A 22,415-nucleotide genomic window follows, 5' to 3' on the forward strand; every position below is an offset into this window, starting at 1 on the left:
TACACTGGGTGAGAAGCTGGCCCATAAATTATAATGGAAATATTGTGGGGATTATAATAACTTCTTCTCTTAAAGCTACACTTTAACGAAGCATGATGCTATTCAAAGCCCATCACCTATCATTCCATGTGATGAGTTCCCACCAGTTATTCTTATATAATTACTGCCATCATCTTATAGCAAAATGTCACACCTGTGCACCGTCTTAACCTCCCTCTCACTGTCCTCTAAATTCACCTTCTTTCTATAATGCAAAGAGAGAAATGATATGTGATAATGGCAGGAGGCAAGCTGCAGTCACTATACCTGACTGGCTAAGAACTGTGGACACTGTATTATGTCTGTTATCTTCCCACCCTTGTCTACTGGCTGCTCCATTAGTATGTCTAGTCTTTTGGAGCAGGATCTGTTTAGGATAGAAACCTTTGGATAGCATCAAGCACAATGGGACTCTGTTCTGGCTGAGATCTCTAGGTGCTTTCTCACTATAAAAAGTAAATCATAATAATCAAAGGACATAATCAAATAAAAATTGTTATTGCAAGTTCTTCATTGAAAGTATGTATTTAAATGTTAAGAGCAACCCTTTTGACCATCAGATCTTTCACAAATAGGGTGCAGGTAAGACACTGTTTTATAAGAAAACCAGAACTGTCATAACTCAAACTTTGTAGAAGGGTTGGAGATGAGGCATCTTAGTTAATTATCAGCCATTCACTTTGTTGGACGCTGCATTGAAGTACTGGCTTAGAGGTTAAAAGTGGAGGTGATTTATTGGACTCAGCCAAGTCTCCACTTGGTGCTTGTTTCTTCAGAACCACCACATTCTGGGCACTTCTGCAAATGCTGTTAATGCTTTGAGGGCTTACTGCACAGTAAAATACTGCACAGTAAGCCTTCCCTGGGAGCATATCTACACGTGCTCCCCGTTGGGAGCTTCCAACAGGAGCAGCCCAGGTACAGGGCTGTTCCTACCCTGCTCTGCCCCCTGCAGCAGCCAGGGGGAGCTCCAGGCTCTCCTGGAGTGCTTAGCTCAGGGTCTGGCAGGGAGCACCCGGGTGGTCCGGATGCACATGGGGCCAGGGAAGCTCTGCTGGCTGCAGCAGCAGCTGTCTCATGGCATGGATAGCCCCGCCCCTTGACAGGGGCCCCGCCCCTTGGTCGCTATCTTGGGACCTGAAGTCCTGCCCCTAACCTCTGACCTTTGCCACTGGAAGTCCCTCCCCTTGCCCCTGGAAGTACTCCTTTGGAGAAGAAGGTTTGCCATCTTAGGCGGAAAAAAACACATTATATACTAAAAATCAAGCACCCATAATAATATATTTTAATTTAATTTAAACATATATTTTTGTTCTGATTTGTGTGCGTTTGTGCTGTATATGTAGAAGTGATTGCATAATAACTCAAAATGCAGTCTTACTCTTCTATATTGCGTGGGGTGTGCAGGGGTATTGGGGAGGTATGGCTGCTGGGCATGGGGTTTGTGGGGAGCTGTGGGTGGGTGGGTATGGGGGTTTCTGGGGATATGTGGATGTGTGTGTGTCGGTGAGTATGGATGTGGGTATGGGAGCCATGTAGTGCAGAGCAGCCAGCCTACCACTGATACAGTACTCAACTTATAGGAAGGCAGTGTAAAACAATAAATGCCTGTCTGAACCACGTATGTCTACTTGTGCTCTGTAGTAATGACTTATCTTTGTTCCCTTCAGTAGTGTAACTAAGGCAGGGATCAGTGGGAAGCCAACCGCAGGCGACAATTTAAAAGGGGTACAGGATTGATGGTGGCAGCCATCTCCAATTCAGCCACCACTGCTGTCAGCCTCCATAGAAACGGCTTGATACACATCTGGATCTCCTGACTTTAAGTGCAGGTTAACTGAAGGATTACAATGTATCTGCTACTAAGTTGTAACTAAGACTTTGTCTACCCTAGGATTCCAGCTATCAGTGTAGCTGCATTACTAGACTGATAGTGTATACCTGTTTTGTATCAGTGGGGCTATATAAAGGGGTAGAGTGGTGCAAATTATCCTGCACTAATGAAAGTTATGACTAAGCAAGGGTGGGCAGGCAGAAAAGTGGGGAAAGCGGCAGTCAGGGGGGTGGGGGGTGGAGTGGAAGCGAGCGAGCGTGCGGGAGCACGGGGCCTGCACCAATGTCCCATGGCCGGAGGGGCCCAGAGTGGGGCAATAGGAGTGTGGGGCATGGGCTCGCAGGGGTCTACGGAGCTGGGCTGTGCCAGCAGGGAAAAGGGGGAGCTGGCCTGGCTCCATAGAGCCCCTGCTAGCTGGGACCCCGCGCTCCTGCCGCCCTGCTCTGGGCCCTGCTGGCGCTGGCCCTAGGACACTGGCGTGGGCCCTGTGCTCCCACCCAGCTGCCGCTGGCTCCCACTTGCACGCTCACTCCCAGTCCTCCCTGCCCCAGCCCCACGGTACAGGCGGGGACGAGCACGCAGCCCCAGCCCCACACAGCCTGCGCTCACCTGTCTGAGCTGAGCAGTAGTAGCAGGGAACAAACTGCTGCTCAGCGTCGGTGAAAAGTGGCTCCCCCACTCCCCGTGGCTGGCACTTCCTGGGGCAGCCTACCCTGCAGGCTGTGCGGGGCTGTCCTGTGTCGTCACCGCATCACCACCGCCCCATGGGGCAGCAGTGGTAATAGAGAGCAGGCACAGGCAGCCCCATGTGGGCTCTGAGTGGCTGCAGCAGGGGCACTGCCAGCAGAAGGGGGAGGGGCCACTTTTCGCCCATGCCGAGCAGCAGTTTGTTCCCCGCTGCCACTGCTCAGCCTGGGTCCCATGATGGCTCCGGTCTCACCTGTCAGGGTTAAGCGGCAGCAGCAGCTGGGCAGAAACTGCTGCTTGGCGCGGAGGAAAGCGGTTCTCCTGCTGTGCACACGTCTCTGCCTGTACCGTGGGGCTAGGGCAGGGGGGACTGGGAGTGAGCGGGCCAGTGGCAGCCGGGCAGGAGCGTGGGGCCTGCGCTGGTATCCTGGGGCCAGTGCCAACGAGGCCTAGAGCAGGGCGGCAGGAGCGCAGGGTCCTGGCCAGCAGGGGCCTAATGCCTTTTATCAAGTATGTTGCCATCCTTTTAAATATAACTCAGTGGGTATGTTTACATGAGATGCCGACTGTGCAGTAGCCAAAAAATACTGTGCAGTAGCATGTCGCAGCATGGACAGTGCTAATATGCTACTGCACAGTATTAGGCTACTGCACAGTAGCATCGTCTAAAAGACATTTGCTGGCGCTACTGTACAGTAAATCCAGTTACTGCACATTTATTTAGTACTTGCTAATACAGAATAGCATCTCATGTAGACGTGCCACATGAAAATCAATGTTAATAGTAGCTAGGCACAATGTAAACCTTTACAATGCATTCTGCCCCTGCAGATTTGCAAATAGAAAGTGATATTAGAATTGAGATGGAAGCAGTTTGACGAGTAGTGGTGGCCCCTACTCTTCCGCAGGTACAGTTGATGCACCATCAAGTCTCTGTTTGTCAGCAGAATACACAGAACCCACTTGCACTGTCTTTGCCTTTAGGAAAATCTTTTTCCTGCTAATTTTAATTTAACAGTGTATTCAGCAGCAGCAACCTTGCAAATCAGACACATGCTAAACTAAAGAGAGAGGATGATCTTTTGGCTAAGATACTGCCCAGGAACATGGAAAATATGAATGCACTATCTGGCACTCCTGCCAACAGCCTGAGCATCCACAAGCAAGCTAGTTAATCAGATCTGTGCCTGTAAACAAATATGTGCCTTTAATCCTGTCCCTACTTCCCCAGGGTGATGTGAGAATAAATCCTTTAATGTTTCTGAGGTTCTCTGGTACTATGGTTAGGGGATCATGTAAGCAGATATAGAGAATCTCTTTCACATGAGATCATGTCATTGTTACAGAACCTAATACTAAAACGTGTGAGCTTGATGAGATCATACACAAAGGCAGAGGACTTCAGACTATTATTAGAAACCTTGTAATGAAATGGCAGATATACAAAACCAGCAGGATAGATGCACCAGTAATTTCTTACTGGCCATTCAGAGCAGTAGAAAAACAAATCAGCTCCCAGTAAAGGAGTCAATGATACCCACGTGTCTGCCCATTTTAGATCCTTTTAAAGTAGTGAATATCCCTTGCTTCTTCATCCATTTACTACCAACAGCAGTAATATTTAAAAAAAATACTTTGTTCTTCTCCTGCCTAAGTATCTTGTCCCAGCAGCTGGCGGTACAGTAGGAAGGATAGAATTGATGGGTATATGAGATGAGGGGTTGCTTTCTCTCAGAACATAGCAACTCACCATTTCCACAGTGCTTTTTATCTGGGGGTGTCAAGAGTCAGTCAGAAAGAATTGAAACTCCCTGAAATTTTGGATACCATTTTTTTGCAACAAGACAACACTTCCACAAACTACAAGATAAATACCACAGTAAACATGTATTAAAGCCAGAGTGCTTGTATGTGTCAGTGATGACCAAGTCCCTTGGCACCGAAATCCTAGGAAAGTACATTGTGCTAACTATACTTGGAAATATAATAAGCTCAGTAATAAGCTTTAGATAGGTGCAGACAGTACAATTTAATCTGAGTGAACGGGCCACATTGCATGTTTCTTTCTGTTTCACATCAATTTGTTCAACATATTTATTATTTCTATCATGTATGGTATGTTCAGAATAGAAACAAGTAATAGTTCAAGTCTGCTAAAGGTTATTAGAGAAATATATATTTTTTTTTTGTAAAAAATATAAGTTTTTGTAAAAGAAATACTAAAAGGGAGCAGTGTCCTTAATTAAAAGCTATCATTATTTAATTGGCTTAGCCAAATTCTGCACTTTGTCCTTGCTTAGTGAAACTGTCTTGAATAACAACTTGATGAGTTCGCCCCTTAATGATATTTAGCATACGTTGATTCAGTGTGCTTCCTCTTCAACCCATTAATTACATCAACCAGTTAATTAATTAGCTCAATTAGCTGTGCCCTTCAAAGGGAAAAACAATGGGATATTTTGAAGGGGCTTTGGTTCTTTAAATTGCTCCCTGTAAATTCCCTGTGTTCCCGAGCCAAGACTACATTGCCCTGATCCTAATTCCCCCTGAAGTTGATGCAAGCTCTCTCATTGAGTTCAAAGGGGAAAGGGATACATCCTCCTCCCTAAACAGAAGAAGAACAATAGTGAAGTTGGTGCAAAGGAAAACCTCACATGTGTGTGCATGTGTGTTTATGTCTAATATACTGTTTCAAACATAAGAAGTTCCATTTGCCTAGCCTTCTTATCCATCCCTACTTCTTGTCTGGATAAGACCTCTCATCATCACCTCCTTCTGTCGGAACATCCACATGCAATACACATGGGCACTCAGTGGTTTTTACCTGCACACAGGTTTTGGAGCCAGTCCAACTCCTGAAGGGTTGCACTCCTGGAAGATGTAGTTACACAGCAGAGACTCAGCGGCTGGGTGGCAGAATGAACTCACTGTTTTCAGTTCCGTCCAGGCGGTGTGGACAAGCAATTCTTGGGTCTTCTCTGGGTCAGCATAGGAGGAGTTGAAGAAAACAAGAGCATCCTTCACCAAGATAGCACTACACACCTCACCTCTGTATGTGCTGCAGTAGCCTGCATCACCCTTGTACAGTCTGCTGGTGAAGGGGAACAGTCACATACAGTAAGTGTACAATCATATTCTAACTGAAATGCAGAAGCAAATAGCTAAAGAGAGGCATGCCTTCATCAACGAGATGGTATTTGAAAAGCTAATACATACTGAACAAGAGGAAGCACAAACACACTCGCTGAAACAATCATGTGCCATCCAGACATGTTACAAAGTGTGACAACACATAGCCACTCTGCATGTAACATGAGTTCAGTGTTAGGAAAACCTCTGTGTTGGGAAGCTGTACCATAAAGGTACCTGACATATGAACCAATCCCAAGCACAACCTAACTCTCAAGATAGATTCTAAACAAGCAGCTCCCAAACTAGGGGTCATAGCTCTAAATGTGGTTCAATGGCACTTAGCAAGTAGGGTCACAAGCAGCAGAAACATTCAATGAGAGCAGTCAGGATTGGGTTGGAAGTGGGGTCATGATCCTGGAAGGAGGGGCACTAAGGAAGGAAATTGGAAACTGCTGTCCTGATCCAATATTTACCCAGGAGCGGAAAAAGCTTATCTGCATTTTCCAATTGCATTTCTGGACTTCAGGGGAGGCCAGAAGTGGAAGGAGCTGTCCTAACACAGAATAGGTATAATAGGAAAAAATAACAATGTATGGTTCCTTATTCTTATTATTTCTAATAACTTTGTTTAAACGCTATTAGATTTCTGACACAGACACTCTGGCTGTGCACCAACCTAGAAATGCGCTCTGCCCATCAGTTCCTTCCCCTCCAAGTAAGTGCCCCAGAAAAGGCAGATCTCATCAATGTGATGGTGCCAGAGGCTATACTACAGCCATGCTTGCTACAGTAATAACGCCAGAAAGGCCGTGTCTTCCTCCTCATATCAAGTTATTGTTTCTGTAGTCCTGAGATTGAAGTCCTCCACACACCCCTGCTAGAGGATGTGCATACACAGGTCAACTGTAATACTAGCTAGTAACATGACTGACCCACAGGGGTAGCTTGGGTGCATGAGCGTCCCTGCATGCCAAAGTCTATTCTCTTTACACTCACACCTCAGCCAGCCATCCCACCAAGAGAGGTCACAAAGCAGAAGGGGTGCAGGCAAATGCACCTGGGAACACCTGATTTGACGATAACCAGAGCATAATCAAAATGTAAAGAGAGCAGGTCAGGCTGCAGCTGTCTTCACTGCTTGTACAGTCAGTTTAACAGAGGTCATGGAGTTCAGTTCACAACATGCTAACTATGTGGAAAGGCCAGTGGAGTTATTTGTAGCTTTGCATTTTATTCCTTCGCCCTCTACAAATAATAACCCCTTGTCAATTTGCTATTTTCATGCCTTGAGAAAACTGGGGCTGTATTACATGCAGGAATAGGCAAGGCAACAGAACAAGCCTTTCCCAACACTCATGTCTATGAGTTTCAGATGCTGCTCCCAGCAATCTAGTTATACTTTCTGGCTGCCTCCTGTTTCTAATTGCACTGCCATGGGGTCAATAGCAAAGGGCTGGTTTTTTGTTTGTTTGTTTGTTTTTGGAATTGGCTGAAAGAAAAGGAAACAATTAATCCTGGTAATGGCATGATGTAAAACATCCTAAATGACAAAGCTGTCAGATAATGGTACAGATTGTCTCAGGAATTTATATTATTTCCTTCAATGGAGGTTTTAAGATGAGGCTGGCCAGGCCTCTGTCAGTCATTGTTTAAGGACAGAAAAACCTGTCTCCATGGAAAGAATTGGACTAGGTAACCCCTGAAGTCCCTTCCAGCACTATGCTTCTATAATAATATTGCTACCATGTCGCTCCACGCATTCTCACTGACATGACCAAGATACCCCTGCCTGTGTTACAGCTACTCCACCCAGCTTGTAAGCCAAATGCGCTCACTGCCTGTAACTTCCTGCTTTTCTGAATAAGATCCAGTGGAGGGCAGGTTTCTAAATCAACACAGTGGTATTAGAGACTATTCTGGAGCCATGCTTATGACAGTAAGAAGGACAGTAGGATCAGCAACTTCTTGGACCACTTCTATATTTTGTCCTCAGTGTTGCTGTTTTTGTGCAGGCAGGAGAGGGACACTCTCTGCATACCCTTCACCAGAGAGCACGGAGGGGTCAATGCAAGTATGGGATTGCATAAGTCTGACCTCCTGGTCTAGAGGCCTAAAGTGAGTCTGTATATATGGTCATCTTGGCTAAGTGCAGACAGTCAAAAAGCCTGAGGCTGAATCGATTCAATCTTCACAGTTTTCTCTAACCGCATAGAGAATGTTTCTCTAAGCCACATAAATGCTCACTTTCAAATCTGGAAGGTAGCCAGATGCCTGCAGTGGCTCAGACCAGAAGCCGGGGGGCACTAGAGTATGCCTCCCAGCCTGCCCACCACTGCTGAGGGCAGCTGAATGCAGCCCAGCACATGCCTCCCACCCCCTCTGCTATCCCCCCAAAGGCCCCTCCAGCCTGGGGCATCAGCCCACGTGGGGGGATCCCTGCACCTTAATGGGGGTGCCCTGCCCTAAGCAGGGTCCCCTGAGCCCTGCCAGAGGGGGAATTCCTCCCTCCTACCCCACAGCATGGTTTGGCGTCAGCTTAAGTCCACTCCCATGGTTCAGCACCAGGTAGACCCCAGGCTGGAGGGACTGTTCTCTCCTCTGCAGCTGTGGGGGTGCAGTTAAGCTGTTGCCAAACCATGCAAAGAAGTGGGAGGAGGGAAATTCCCCTCTGCACCAGCGGCAGGGCTCAGGGGACCCTGCCCAGGGTGGGGGAAATCCCTTGAGACATGGAGATCCAGGCTGGCCTGGGGTTGGAGGGACTACTCCCCTACTTCCCACCTGTATGTCAGTGACTGCTACAGGCCTAGGGTGGGGAAACCCTTGCACACCAGGAATCGGGGAGGGGACCGAGGAGGAGAAGTCTGCTCCCCTTCCCACCCTGCGGGGCTGCAAGGTATAAGCAGAACCAGAGTTGCAGAACAACGGCTTTGCTGCCTCAGCTCTGTGACAGCCCAGGGGCAGAGGCAGCCCTGCTCTGCTGGACCAGACAGCACAGGCCAAGCCTAATCTGCCCACCCTGCAAGCAGGGGTTTGCAGGGAGAATAAGGGGGAGGGGTGCAAAGCATCCTGGGATGCTGGACTGTGAGTTAACCTGATTTGGGAGGGGATCTGGAACAGAAGCTTGATAGACTGGTTAAACCCAAATCAGTGAAATCTGGTACTACAGCCATCCAGACCTATCTTAAACTGGTTTCAGCGATTTTGAAACCAGTTTATGTGCACTGAACTTCTGTTATGGGCTTAAACCAGTTTCTGATCCCATAAATAAGTTTGTGTAATGTCTGTCCCTAGCCATTATGACTAGATTAAGGAAACACCGATTTAGCCATCAAACGTGTTCCTTAGAGAGACTAACTGCACAGCATGAAATAAATTCCAAACAGCAAATCTGAATTCAGTGGTCTGTGAGCAGATACAGGCTGGAACTTGCATGTGTAAAATGTTTGTTATATAATGAACAACAGATGCCACAGTCCAAACTCTGCCGAGAGGAGTTGTATAAAGATGACAAGGACAGAATACCACATTGTTCTGGTTATATTTTCAGTTTAAATTTTAGGAAAAAACAGTTTATTCTCTCAAGATGAGGCAATAACTACAGATAAAGTTCTGAATTATTATGGTGCTTACAAAGCTCCCACAGGAGAATCAAACAATCAATGAAAGGCCCCAAAAGGCTGAATGCACTGCAAATGCTCAACTCAAAACTGCACAGAAAATCCTTCTGACCTGATACTTTTATTTCACACACAAAAATACTTCAAGTATAAAAGTAAATACTGTCTGGGGGTGTTGATTATAGGCTGACCTCATGCATAAACTGAATTAAATTTTTATGTTTTTTGGAGGAAAATGATAGATATATAATCAAGCCAATGGAGTAGATGATCAGTTATCAATAGTTTATCCAATTTTAGGTTTGGCCGTAAAAGAGCCTGTTCCAATAAAATGTGATGGAGGAATTTAAAAAGGAAGAACCAAATTTATCCAGATTTCTTAATTCTTGATACTACACAGGAGAACTCAGATTAGCCATACTATTTATTTTTTATTTCCATTTCAACTGGCATGAATATACCCTAATCACTTTAGTTACACTTCGTATTAAGGATACATTTATGAATAGGGTAGAATAATTTAATATACAATTTATAGATTTTTAATAAATGATACATTAAATTAATAGGACTTTGAAGGCTCTTGGTTGATCATAACAACATCTTAAAACTCATCCATTACACCATCTATTGACCAACTTTAAGCTATCATATGCAGCTTGTAGCAGGGGTACCAGGGAAGGAGGGGATACAGGAGGGGAATGGGGCTCAGCTATGCTCTAGGGCAGTGGTTTTCAAACTGTTTGTTCGCGGACCACTTGAAAATTGCTGAGGGTCTTGGAGGACCACTTAATAAACTTTTTGCTGTTCTACAAATCAAAGCACACAACTCATATTTTTATATCTGTAGTCTTACCTTTCTAATGTGATTGATGTGCCTGTTTTTTTGAGCAAAGTTCTGGGAAGTCGGGTATAATGTTAGTCAGCTTTAGCCCTAGGTCACCTTTCTGCAGACCACCTGAATAGAGCTCACGGACCAGTGGTGGTCTGCAGACCACAGTTTGAGAACTTCTGCCCTAGGGGATGGCCCAGCCAGCAAGTGAAAGAATTACGTTGATAAGGGTGGGGCCCACCTGGGAAAATTAAAAGACAGCATGAAGGAAGAAAGAGTTTGTGGTGCATTAGTTGCTTTCCTGTAGCCTGGTGAATGGGAAAATGCTCCTGCCTGAGGTTAGGAAGGTGGGGCTACTTGGTTGTGGTTTGTGTCGACTGTAGCTGCTTTCTATTTGGGTAGTTTTTGCCTTCACGAGAACAAAACCAGCTGGGAAGGCTGAAAAACTGGCTTAGAATGTAGCAGGATGGCTTCATCCCTGATTAAGAAGTGAAAGCCCAGCAGGGGCATGTTTACAACATTAAGTTTCCATCTACAAGCAATTTGTGAAGGATTAATCTAAAGTGTAACCCCAGTTTCTTTGCATTCATATGTTAGTCAATGCATGAATACCATCTTGCAATTGTTTGCAGCTTGCAAGCCTTGCTGAGACAATCCTGACAAAATAGCTGAGACAGGCAGGAATTACCATTGTGTCTTTCAGGGAAAGTGAGACAGCACCAAGACATCAGGCTAGGGACAGAAGTTGCACACAAACTAATTTAATTAATCAGAAACTGGTTTAAACCTGTAACAGAACAGAAGTTCAGTGCCCAAAGGGCAGTTTCAGAATGGCTGAAACTGGTTTAAGATAAACCTGGTTGAATGTAGTATCAGACTTAACTGATTTAGGTCAAACCAGTTTATGAAACTTCTGTCCCAGATCCCTTCCTGGTTCAAGTTAAATCACAGACCTCCAGTATGCTTTGCAGCCCTGGGCTGTGCTGTCTGCTCCAGGGAGCAGGACTTGCCATGCCCCTCTGCTCCCTTGCTGGAGCAGTGAGGGCTGGCAGATAAGGAGTGCGGGAAAGGCAAGCCTGGGATGTAGTCCAGTCTACAGGGTGGGACTGCCCTCTCTAGGCAAACCCTGGCTGGGGCCTGGGGCCAAGGAGGGGAGTTAAACTCCCCTTCCCCCACTCAAATTTACTGCCAGTTGCAACTGTGGACCACAAATCCCAGAGGCACTTGGAAGCATGAAGAGGAACTGACAAGCAATCCTGCAGAATCCTGCTGCTCTGATTCTGGGCTGCAAATCCCAGAGACCTCAGGGGCAGCAGGAAGAGAAAGTGAACACAGAGCCAGAGAACCCGTGCTATAGTGTCCTCCCAGCTTCTGGCCTGAGCCACTCATTGTAGGCATGTGGCTGCATATCCTGAATCAAAGGTAAATGCATGTCACTTCTGATTCAATTTAATCTGTGCAGTTTAGACTAACCTGCAAAGACTGAATTGATTCAGCCTCAGGCTTTTTGACTGTCTGTACCTAGCCCTTGGGACTTGCCCAGGATCCCTGATGAACCTGGTGGTAAAACCAGGCACAGAATCCAGACTCCCTGGCCCTGGTCCACAACTCAGTATAGACAGATTTGGCTCCAGGTCTCACCAGTAGTGTACCAACAGGGGGGTGGGAGGGGGCCATGGCCCCCAGGCACCAGCCTGGGGGAGATGGGACACCAGCCAGAGAGGCCGAGGCAGCTCCTGCATTTTGTGTGTGGCCCACCATCCTGCCCAGTGCGTTGTGGCTTTCTTTGGCTGTTCCGGCCAGAAATTCTGGCTGCCGCCCCTCCCCCCGCGGCCGGTGTGCAGTGTTGCTAATTCCCCTGCAGAAGTGTCATGGGGTGGGAGGCGGGGCCCCACACCCTGCTCAGATCATCCCTGGGGAGGTGTAAATGCAAGCATTGGCCCCTGGGTGCTGGAGACCCACGGTACGCCACTGGCTCTCATACTAATCCCATAGTTCTGCTTCCAGTCCTCTTTGAAAGCATGACATGCACAACTCTGTGTGTGTGTTTTAAAGCAAACTTTTCAAAACTCAAAATAAAATGGGCTTAGTATAAAGCTGACAAAGGGGCTATGTTACATCTAGTTTTACCCATCTTTTGGTTCACTCACTAATAATCTTGCTTTGAATAACTAAATCTATTGACATAACTTTGTACTTGTCATCATATTTAATAATTTAGTGAATATAGGGCCATTACTGTTCTCCGTGTCTTGCCTTCAAGCCAGTGAAGTCAATAATGTTGCCAGGAGAGCAAAATCTGGCCCTCATTGTTTTGCGAAGTTAACATATTTTAAATACTCTTATGTTACAGCATTTGCTGTATCAGACAAACAAGTTAATCTGCTTAGAGCCCTGTTTCCACTAGCTGTCTGAGTGTCTGTGTAATGAGCACCATGTTATGTATGTGAGAACTCCTTACAGAAGCTGTTCTTCCTACATATTTATGCTTGCTGTCAACAAACTTGCTCCATTAGTTTGGGGACTCTATAATATCCTCACAATTCTTCTTCTTCTTTTTTTAGTTTCTCTCATCTAATAAACATCCCAAGAAAAAATATAACATCATTCTTACCTCCATTCTGCACAGGATCCAGTCACCCCAATGAACCAGGTATGGGAAAAAAAAGGAAAGGCTTGTCAGTGACAGTGTATGTGTTCCTTTTGAATGCAAAATGTACGAGGCATCTGCTAGAAAATGTTCTAAATTTTAGCAAAATATTGCTACTCATTTCTCTTTTTGCTCTGCTGTTTTGAGGGGAGGGAGGTCTCGGTGTGCCTGGAGGTGATTTGTGGAAGGAGAAAGGCAAATTAGGAACAGGATGCCTTTGAAATTTTTTGTGGAAGTGGAACATAGTAGTGGCAGTAGCAGTGGATATGAGAAGTAGGTCTGCAAAATCAATGGTTGAAATCGGGATTTATTCACTATGCGTGATTGTAAGGGATACCAGTATTGCCAGGAGCAGCAGCAATATTAGGGGAGAGCGGGCATGTCTGCACATGCTTTAGTTAACGCACATTAAATCCTATACCTCCATTATGAGGTACTAAGAAAATGTGCATTTGTCTTAATGTGCTAACTAAAGAGCATGGTTTCTGAGTGATGCTTAATGTGCATTAGCCTATTTTAATGCGCAATACCTAAATAGCAAGTGGTTTTAGTGACAATTTAATGCTAATTAAAATGGTCTAATGTACATGAAAGCACACATGTAGATGCGCCCAGTATCTACAACAGTCATATTGGGAGTGGAGTTAATGGACAGAAATAGCAAATAAAGGGATCTTTGCTCCTCCTCTTCCCACTGCATGCTAACATGTACAGCTGATAGAAGGAAGTCATCTATATGTGACAAATGAACTAACACAGGCCACTTGCACCACAGCAAGTCATGACCCATGGTCCAAACTGTGATTCTGGGTCACTCTTGGATCCTTGGCCAAACTGGTTACATACTGTCCCTTATTCAGAGCTTACAGTGAACCTGCCATCAATTCATGTGTCAGCTTGTGAGACACTCTGGGTCTTCATGTCTTTTCTTACTGCATAGGGAAGGATTTTCACATTTTCCTATCCCCAAATAGGGAAGGAATCAATCTCAGCATCATCATTCCTGAGCCTCATTAGGCCAGAATGTCCTAATGTGAAACCTAGATCCAGTGTGGCCTAACCAATGGTATTTAAGGAAAAGGCTGTTTCTCCTTTTCAGCCTAAAAAGCTTGCTTCCTCTTAGCAACTGACATTTTGAGATTTCTGCATGTTCCATATAGGTTTGGGCACGTGGACAAACTACTGTGAGCTAAGATAGGGGGAGAACTTACAGCATATCAGCTGCTTCTTAGTAACTAACTGCCTGTTCACATGATCTCGCCCCCTCCATGGTTGAGAGGTGAGCTCTTTTGTGCTTATGCCAATGACAGACATTGATAATGTAACGTAAAATGAACATGCCCAGATGGATGGGACAAGCGGCTCAGTGACCTGAAGCAGGAAGACAGCTGCAATTTGCAAGCAATGACCATTTGATCTGGAAGCAAAATGAGTTTCCTTTGACCCTCTGTTAACTGTGGTGTTAAAAAACTGACATTTTCATTATTTCACCATTCAAACACAAGAGTAAAAGAGCATGATGCTCTCAGGTTTGCACAATGCTAGGAGTAATAACTGGAGAAGGAAATAAAAGCATAAAATTTTTTGCAAAAATCTTAATAACATTGACAATTTTTCGTGAAAATCTTTTGAAGAAAGGCCAATTTTCAAAGGAAACGCTTACTCTTGGAACAAGCTTATTTAACTCTGTTAAAAAAGCTGCTTAAGGCATATACATTGTCTTTAGAAGAATTCTTCCACATGTCTAGGCTACCAAAGGCACTGGGGCAATAAGTGAGAGATGAATAAAGCAGTAAGTCCAGCTCAGGGGTACAGGGAGTTATATGTCAGTGTTCTCCTATATGATTCACCTTACAAATCTAGATGCAATATTGTGGCATAGCCCTTTTGAGTCTTGTAAGATGGCACAAAGGAGCTAGAGGAGAGGTATAGTATCTCTACCCAGGAAGTTTCTGCACTACACTAACTGGAGCCACAGCAGCACTGGAGACTGAGGCCAGGAGAGGGTATGGTTACCTTTGGCACCCAAGAATTTAGTGCCACGCTGGTGCCCCACAGGTTTTCCAGTGTAACACAGGGAGATGTTAGTAGCACATTACAGCTATTTTCACTTAGCTGTTAGGTGATATTCATACTGTGTCATCACTGTTACTTCCTCCACATGGATGAGTTACAGAGTGCTGCGGCACAGTGGCCAAAATGACAGCACATATGCAGGAAGTGACAGCTGCGCTAGCCTCTGAAGTGTAATAATATATGAGGAAATAGCCTAGCAGAGGGTTGCACTTGTGGTCAAATTTATTCCACCGTAAATTATTATCAAGTAGAGCTGTTCAAGACCCTCCCCCACTGCTGCCTTTCCTGGATGTAAGTAAGCTGACGCTAGAATTGCAAGATGCTGATTAAAAGTTTTTTCTGACCTCCCCCAACATACCTGACACGCTGATAGTCGCTGCTGCTTTTGCAGTGCCAAATGCTTTGCTGTGCTTGTTAGTGGCTATGCAAGTGAACAGGCCCGGCCTGGTGACATACACTTGCAGTCTGGAGTCGATTGCTCTGTCTTTTACACTTTCAACTATTGACCCTGCAGAAACCTAAAAGGTTTATTAAAACAAATAAAACAGTGAAGTGTTGGGGGTTTAAAATAAATTTTAATTTTACAAAGTAAGATGGAGCAAATGGATTAAAGTGGAAGTGACTTAAAAATGGGATAGCCAGAAACAGGAGCTACAGTGTAATGACGCTTTCATATCAACTGGTTTTACAGACAAATGTGAACTTTAATAACCCAGCCTGTCAAACTCCTAGTGATTTAAGATATCTTTAGCAGGCTTCACTTTCAGCTGGAGGTGCTTGATACTTTCTAAAAAGGAGGCCCCATGTGTTAATGTAGATAGCACTACCGAGCCAACACAGGCGAAAGGGTTTTCTGTTTCACACATCTTCAGTAACTATTGATTAAGCTGCAGTTTCAAAGAGCTGTATTTGTATCTCAGCTGGTGTAACTGAGTTTAAAATATAGTTAAGGTTCATTCTCTGTTGGTGGTAATGCTGAAGTCTGAAAGAATAGATATTCTGACTTTGATATTCTGGGGCTGATTGTTGCAGAGGGAGGGGAGGTCATTGTGGAATTCACTGAGTCCCAATAAATATGGCATATCCATTTTTACAGCATCACTTTTCAAGATAGCACCATGTTATTAAGGCAACATTCAAGAGATCAAACATGCTGGCTCCCATATTCTAAAGGGCTCGTGCATTTTCCTACTTTGTGTTCCAAGAACTATGCAAGTCGGTTAAGATTTGGCAAGACTGTTTTGTTTGCACATTTCAGAAATCTATGAGCAAGTGAGCAAGGAGCCATGTAACCTTACCAGTCTGTGGTAATTTTATCCTCAGTCTCTTCCTGCTTGTAAACTGCATTGGCATTCATTGAAATAATATTATCTTAATGCAGTATTGCTTCTGAAGCATTGCTACAAAAGGAGTAAAATGGCCATGATAGCAGCCAAATATAAAAAATAAAAGAAGTGCAAGGCACTTGCTTTCAGACCCAAATAATACTACCTGAAAATGGAGATCTGGTCTCAGTTCAGTAAGATAGTTAAGGATGTGGCTAACTTTGAACACAGCAATTGTCTCATTAAAGTCAACAGAGTTCCCATGCTGAAAGTCAAGCACGTGCTCAGTCAGGATCTTTCTCTGCTGTTTGTCAAAAATAGATAAGTAGGGTAATGTGTATTATAGATTTAATTCCACTGCCTCTTCAGTTAATAAAAGCAATGGTACCAATCACTCCTAAATAGTTCAAAACCCTACAACATTTTCAGTTAACTATGTTTAAAATCCTCCTTCAACTAAAATGTATCAACATCTTACCCAAAGTGAATTCATACATTCTTGAAAAACTCTTGCACAAGCGTATTTATATAAGAAACACTTTCCACCAAAATGCAGCCAAGCTATCCTAGGGGTGAAATATAATGATTGTTAAATCACTGCACAGATGACTGATAAAGCAGTTTAGGTCAGGAAGTAAGGAATGCAACTTTAAATTGAAGCTTAAAATTTACAACCTACCGAGGGTAGCAAGTACTATGCAGTAGAATATATATTAGTAACTGATGGCTCTCAAAAGGTTGATACTTTGATGTGTATTCAGAACAAATTTATTCTCACTGAACCTCTTAAATTTGCTAAATGATGATCTGGCAGGTACTGAGCACCCTGAACTGTTTTATTTAACTCTTGAAAATGTCATTTTCCAGTCAGGATAGGAAAGGTATGAGTGAAATCCTGGTCCCACTGAAGTTAGTTGTTTTGTTATTGGCTTCAGTGGGGTCAGGATTTCACCTGTTCTTGTCTTACACTTGTGCTTCTGTTCTTGGTCTGAAAATTAAACAGATCATAGAATCATAGAGAAGCAGGGCTGGAAGGCACCTCCAGAGGTCATCTAGTCCAACCCCTTGCCTGAGGCATGATAATCCCTATGTAAACCATCCCATATAAACCATCATTTAAATTCTATGTAAGACGCAATACTGACCTAACACCCTAACCTGTCCCAGTTAATGCAGGAGAACCATGGTAGCCAATGTCCTGAGTCTATGAAATGTTGTCAATATATGCTCAAGAGATCCTGGGTAGAGGGCCACATCTCTGCTACAGAGGAAGGCAAAAACCCCAACAGCCTATATCAATCTGACCATGGGGTACAATTCCTTCCTGACTCCAAATATGGTGATTGGTCTGACCCTGAGTGGAGGGGCAAGACCCTCTAGCCAAGAACCTCCAGCATTGGTCCCAGCAGGAGCACTGGCACAACTGCAAAGCCCCCAGCCTTGACTGTAGCCAACACCTAATGCTTCTGAGATCTTTAAAGGCTGAGGGTTTGGGCTCAGTAGGCATACTGGGGGAAGGTTCAATTCATTATGTTATCAGACCCTGTTCAAGCTTCTTTAAACTATGCATGTCTGAGATCTGCATGTCTGCATTAGGCCATCATAATGTCCCTTCTTTCAGCTAACATTTTGAACAAGTGTATTCTCTGGACATTTGGTGATACTCCAGTGACACAAAGCAACCATAGACCCATCTGAAGTGGCTGGTTAAAACAGGTGTATGACTCATCAATATGGCTGGTGCATCTGGGCCTTAATATTGTCCACCATATTATTTTAAAATAAAGTAAAAATGAACCAAACTTAATTTGACATTCATTGTTACATTGTTTCAAGACATGCAGTGCCTATCTCTTTTCTGGAAGTGTTGACTAAGGATGAATGGCTCTTAGTTTCTGGTCAAATAAATACGTGCACAAGGAACCACTCTAAGAAGAGACCGATAACAAGAAGCAGCAAGGAGGAACTCTCCAAGACTGGAATCAGACTGAAAGGAGAGAACTAGGTTCATGTGGAAAAGTTGTGCTATATTTGAAGTAGCTACTGCCAATGGCAGGAATCCTTTTCAGCATCAGTTATAGGCAGCTCAATGTCAGGTAGGTTTCTATTAGCAGGAATCAATTCTGGTTCAAAGGGTGTTATAATGCCCAGAGGTAGTTTCGATCAATTATTTCTTTTAGGAAACGTCTGGAAGCAGTTTTATAAAAACATTTAGATCCCACAGTCACCCAAGCCTATTGAAATTTAGTTCTGTTACAAATTACCCAGTTTAGCTGGAAACTGTACCCAGCTCTGAAGCCATCCAACAGCAAGAAGAAGAGTGCATACTGCTATCATCAGTTATTATCTGTACTGCCTAGAAAACTTTCATGGATCAAGAACTCACTGAGCTAGAAGATGCACAACTATGGGACCAGAAAGCATCCCAGCATCTACATTTACAAGGTAACTTCGCTTGGAAGAGAGTGCACTGGGTTTTGAATTTTCTCTCCTCTTCCACACCCGCACCCCACTTCTATGTTTGTTCGTTGTTAAACAATTGATCAATGGATTTTTCTTCCAGATGCCATTTCTCTGGATGAAACATTGTAATCATTCTCACTGGTACAGAGAAGGAATTTTCTCTGGGGCTAAACCAAAGCCTCCTACTGGAGTTCATCCAGATTTTGTAACATTAGGGCTGACTCGGCTTTAATAAGTTGCTTCCTTGGAAGCCTTCTTTTGCATTTCATACTCCATCATTCTGTTCATAATCCGTAAGTGTAGAGCACAAAAGTCAGTTGAGTTTTGTCAGTGTCTTGTGACCTGAAATATGTTCCTGTCTCTCCTCCTGTAGCCTTATTTTCTCTTCTGTTCAATCAGAGCTAAGGAGTCTCATTCAAGCCTGGGATCTTCTGTGGAATTTTACTCGGGCTGATTGCCCTCAGAAAGGAAATCTGAGAATGGTGAGTCACGATTGTGCCTTCTTAGTCTGGATCACACAATGAAAAATGGCTTAGCCTGCCACGTCAAGTTGATAGAACTTGCAGGGACAGGGGAATGTGCTACAGCTGAAAATAATTCAATGGCTAGTTTGAACTCAAGGCCTCTTTTTGTGAAAATGATCTCTTGCTGGCTTGGATAGTTTCAAACAGTATGAGCATTACATACTGTCATTTGCATGATGAAAAATAACAGAAAATAGCATGAGGAAGCCTTATGCAGCTCTTAAAAATGGCAAATACCCATATTTTAGATCTTCCAAGCTGGCTGTCAGTTTTTCTTCTGGGAACCTGAGACTCTCTTCATTAAATTTGATTCTTTTTACTTTTGAAATAAAGTCCTAAGGACCTTTTTCCAGTAGGGTGTTTTGACCATTAAAGTCCCATTCCAGAATGTAGCAAAGGTGACACATCTCCATATCTTTACATTTAACTTAATTATCCTTGCAGGAAAACAGAGGGCTATCACCTGAGCCCATGATGCCTGGAAGTGGCTAATGAGTAGAAACTGAATTGGAGCAGTATTTTTATTTGGATGGAGAGGACAACTACTGTTTAAATGAACTTTCATCTTTCTGTTCCAGGGCAGTTTAGGAATGACAGTGCTTTCATTCTCCTTAAACTTCAGAACAATTACATGTCAGCATTCAGAAACTCTAGCAACACAGTCACTGCAGGGAGGACATCCTCAAATTACTCACTGTTGCTTGTTTGTGAGTCAGTCTTTAAATACATATGCTTGATTCCACCTGTTTCCTGGTTTAACTTTAGCAAAGGCAGGCACTCATTAAACAAAGGTCTCCTTACCATATTTAAAACTATGTGGTCTGGAAGGCAATCCTCATAGGACTGATTTTTGCCTTGCAGACATAGATACCACAGGCAGATCTGAGCTAGAGTCCCAGAAAAACAATGTCAATTAAAAGAAAAAATTTAAAATCTGAAGATCCACCCTTGGGTGGTTGGGAGGGAAACCAAGTGTACTGGTGACACATGTTCCTCTGATGAACTGGCATAAGTTTTGTACTGATTGGATATGTACAGAATGGCTAAGTACAGACAATCAAAAAGCCTGAGTCTGAATTCATTCAACCTTCACAGGTTAGTTTAAGCTGCACAGATTGGACTGATAAGCAAGTGAGTACACATTCACTTTTGATTCTGGAAATGCAGCCACATGCCTGCAGTGGCCCAGGCCAGAAGCTGTGGAGCACAAGATTATGCCTGCCTGCTTGGCTGGAGCAGACAGCTTGGGTCAAGGCTAGCCCACCCATCCTGGGATACTGTGGGATAATGAGTTAACTTGAATCTGGAGAGGATCTGGGACAGAAGTTCAATTAAGTCTGATAGTACATCCATCCAGGTTTATCTTAAACTGGTTTTGGCCACTTTGAAAGTGGTTTATGTGCACTGAACTTCTGTTGTGTTACAGATTTGAACCAGCTTCTGATCACTTATAGTAGTTTGTGTGTAATTTCTCTCCCTGGCCAATAAGTTCTGTACAAGTCATTTGGATCTAGGATCTGGATTCCCAAATGAAAAGAATGTCTAATATGCTGTTTGACCACTTGTATTCAGGAACTTGTGCACATGCGGTCCTGAGAAAATAGCCACATGACAGAGGTCAGCAACCTCCAGTATGCACGCCAGAACATGGCACAGGAGGCCATTTTGCTCAGCGTGCTACAGCTCACTTGGGGTCTGCACAGCTTCCACCAGCCATGAAGCCCAGGCTGATCGCAGCAGTTGGTGGGGAGGCTGCAAGCCCTGCTACAAGCATCCTGGGCTCCATGGCAGGCAGCAGCTGTCCAGAGTACAGGCTGGATGTGGCAGGCAGCCAGGAGGTTGCAGTCAGTGCACTGGGCTTTGGAGCCCTACCCAACTCCATGACCAGTGGCTGCTGCACGCTCACTTCAGGGTACATGCCGAGGAAGGAGCCAAGTAGTGGCATTTGTGCGGGCAGGTGGGCAGTATGGAGCTGGAGGAGCTGGGCATCCACACTGAGTCTGGTGTGTTTGGCTGCATTGCCTTGGGCACGTGGCCCACAGAGCTGGACATGCCACATGTCATCATACTGAGGCTGCTGGGGCTGCAGTGCAGGTAAGCGGGCAGGGCAGGGCGGGAGTGGTGCTACAGCTGTAGCAGCCTGGGATCCCCTCCATGGGAGGCAGAGGCAGCTGCAGGCACTGCCTCCTGCAAGCTGCAGCCCCGGCAGAGGGACCAGCCACCCTCAACAGCCCAGCTGGGCAGGCTTCGTGTGTGCTGTCTCTGTGCTTTGAGGCTTGTCCTTGCCACATGTGCATCCTGGGAGGTGCACCCGGGTCAGGGCAGTGGTGCTATGGAACATCAAGCCACAGGGGGCAAGGGTGGGGTGGGCAGAAGCTCCAAGTCGGTTGAGGTTGGTTGGCTGCCCCACGCTTCTTCCCTGCTGTGTGCCGCGAGGCACATGTGCAGGTGCCATCACCACAGAGTCCAGGCTGCTCGCAACAGGCAGTGGGCAGTCTGCAAACAGCTGCACCAGGGTCCGGAGCCCTAGCCCAGTTCCACTGCCAGCATTGACTGAACATGTGCCTCAGGGTGCACAGTGGGGAAGGGGCTAGGGGCAGTACAGCCCTGGCTCCTTTCCCATCATGCTCCCCAAGGCATGCATGCAGCCGCTGCTGGCAGTGAGCTGGGCTGGGGTTCCAGAGCCTGGTGCAAGCTCTGGCAGGCTCACGGCTACGTGCTGTGAGCAGCCCATGCTCCGTGGTGGGTGGCAGGGGCTTGCTCAGAGCCTGGGCTGCTTGCAGCAGGCAGCCACAAGGCTGCAAGCAGTTGCACCTGAGTCCAGAGTCCCTGCCTGGCTCATTGCTGGCAGTGGCTACACGCATGCCTTGGGGAGCACAGCGGAAAAGGGGCAAGGATTGGGCCCCTTGCGGCTCCTCCACCATCTGCACCTGGCACGCCAACATCTTCAAAGTCCAGGATGAAGGGGTTTTTGGCACTTGGCCCAAAAACGTTGCCAACATACGACATACTACCAACTTCTTTCCCATTGGCAACCAACTTACAAAGCCTTTACCTCTGTTACCACTTCCCCAGAAGAACAGGAATGCTACCAAACCTTGTAGTCAGTTACAGGGTGCTCATCACCAACAACCAGAAAGATGTACTTTCCCCCTGCCAAACAGTATTAAACCTAGCTATAAAAAACAGTTGTGCAATATTGTCCAAAACTTTAATGCAGACAGAGGGTGACTTTA

The 22,415-nt window shown here is 45.1% G+C and overlaps 1 protein-coding gene and 1 long non-coding RNA gene across 5 annotated transcripts in view; one reads left to right on the plus strand and one right to left on the minus strand.

Annotated features, from left to right (window-relative positions):
• Positions 1-12,786, plus strand: part of LOC102383223 — a 100,401-nt gene extending 87,615 nt beyond the window's left edge. The window contains exon 4 of the long non-coding RNA XR_001358351.2: positions 12,706-12,786. This is a non-coding gene — a long non-coding RNA (uncharacterized LOC102383223). The remainder of the gene's footprint in view (positions 1-12,705) is intronic.
• Positions 1-22,415, minus strand: part of MUSK (muscle associated receptor tyrosine kinase) — an 82,793-nt gene that overhangs the window by 20,271 nt on the left and 40,107 nt on the right. For 3 of the 4 annotated variants that reach the window (XM_025208979.1, XM_006027710.2, XM_025208980.1), the window contains exons 7-9: positions 15,226-15,385; positions 12,756-12,762; positions 5,385-5,651 (exon numbers count right to left, since the gene is read on the minus strand). In XM_025208979.1, the coding sequence (XP_025064764.1) occupies positions 5,385-5,651; positions 12,756-12,762; positions 15,226-15,385 (434 nt within the window). The remainder of the gene's footprint in view (positions 1-5,384; positions 5,652-12,755; positions 12,763-15,225; positions 15,386-22,415) is intronic. The other variant, XM_025208978.1, reaches the window with a different exon arrangement.

Source organism: Alligator sinensis, unplaced genomic scaffold (assembly GCF_000455745.1).
Source record: "Alligator sinensis unplaced genomic scaffold, ASM45574v1 scaffold371_1, whole genome shotgun sequence".
Lineage (NCBI taxonomy): Eukaryota > Metazoa > Chordata > Crocodylia > Alligatoridae > Alligator > Alligator sinensis.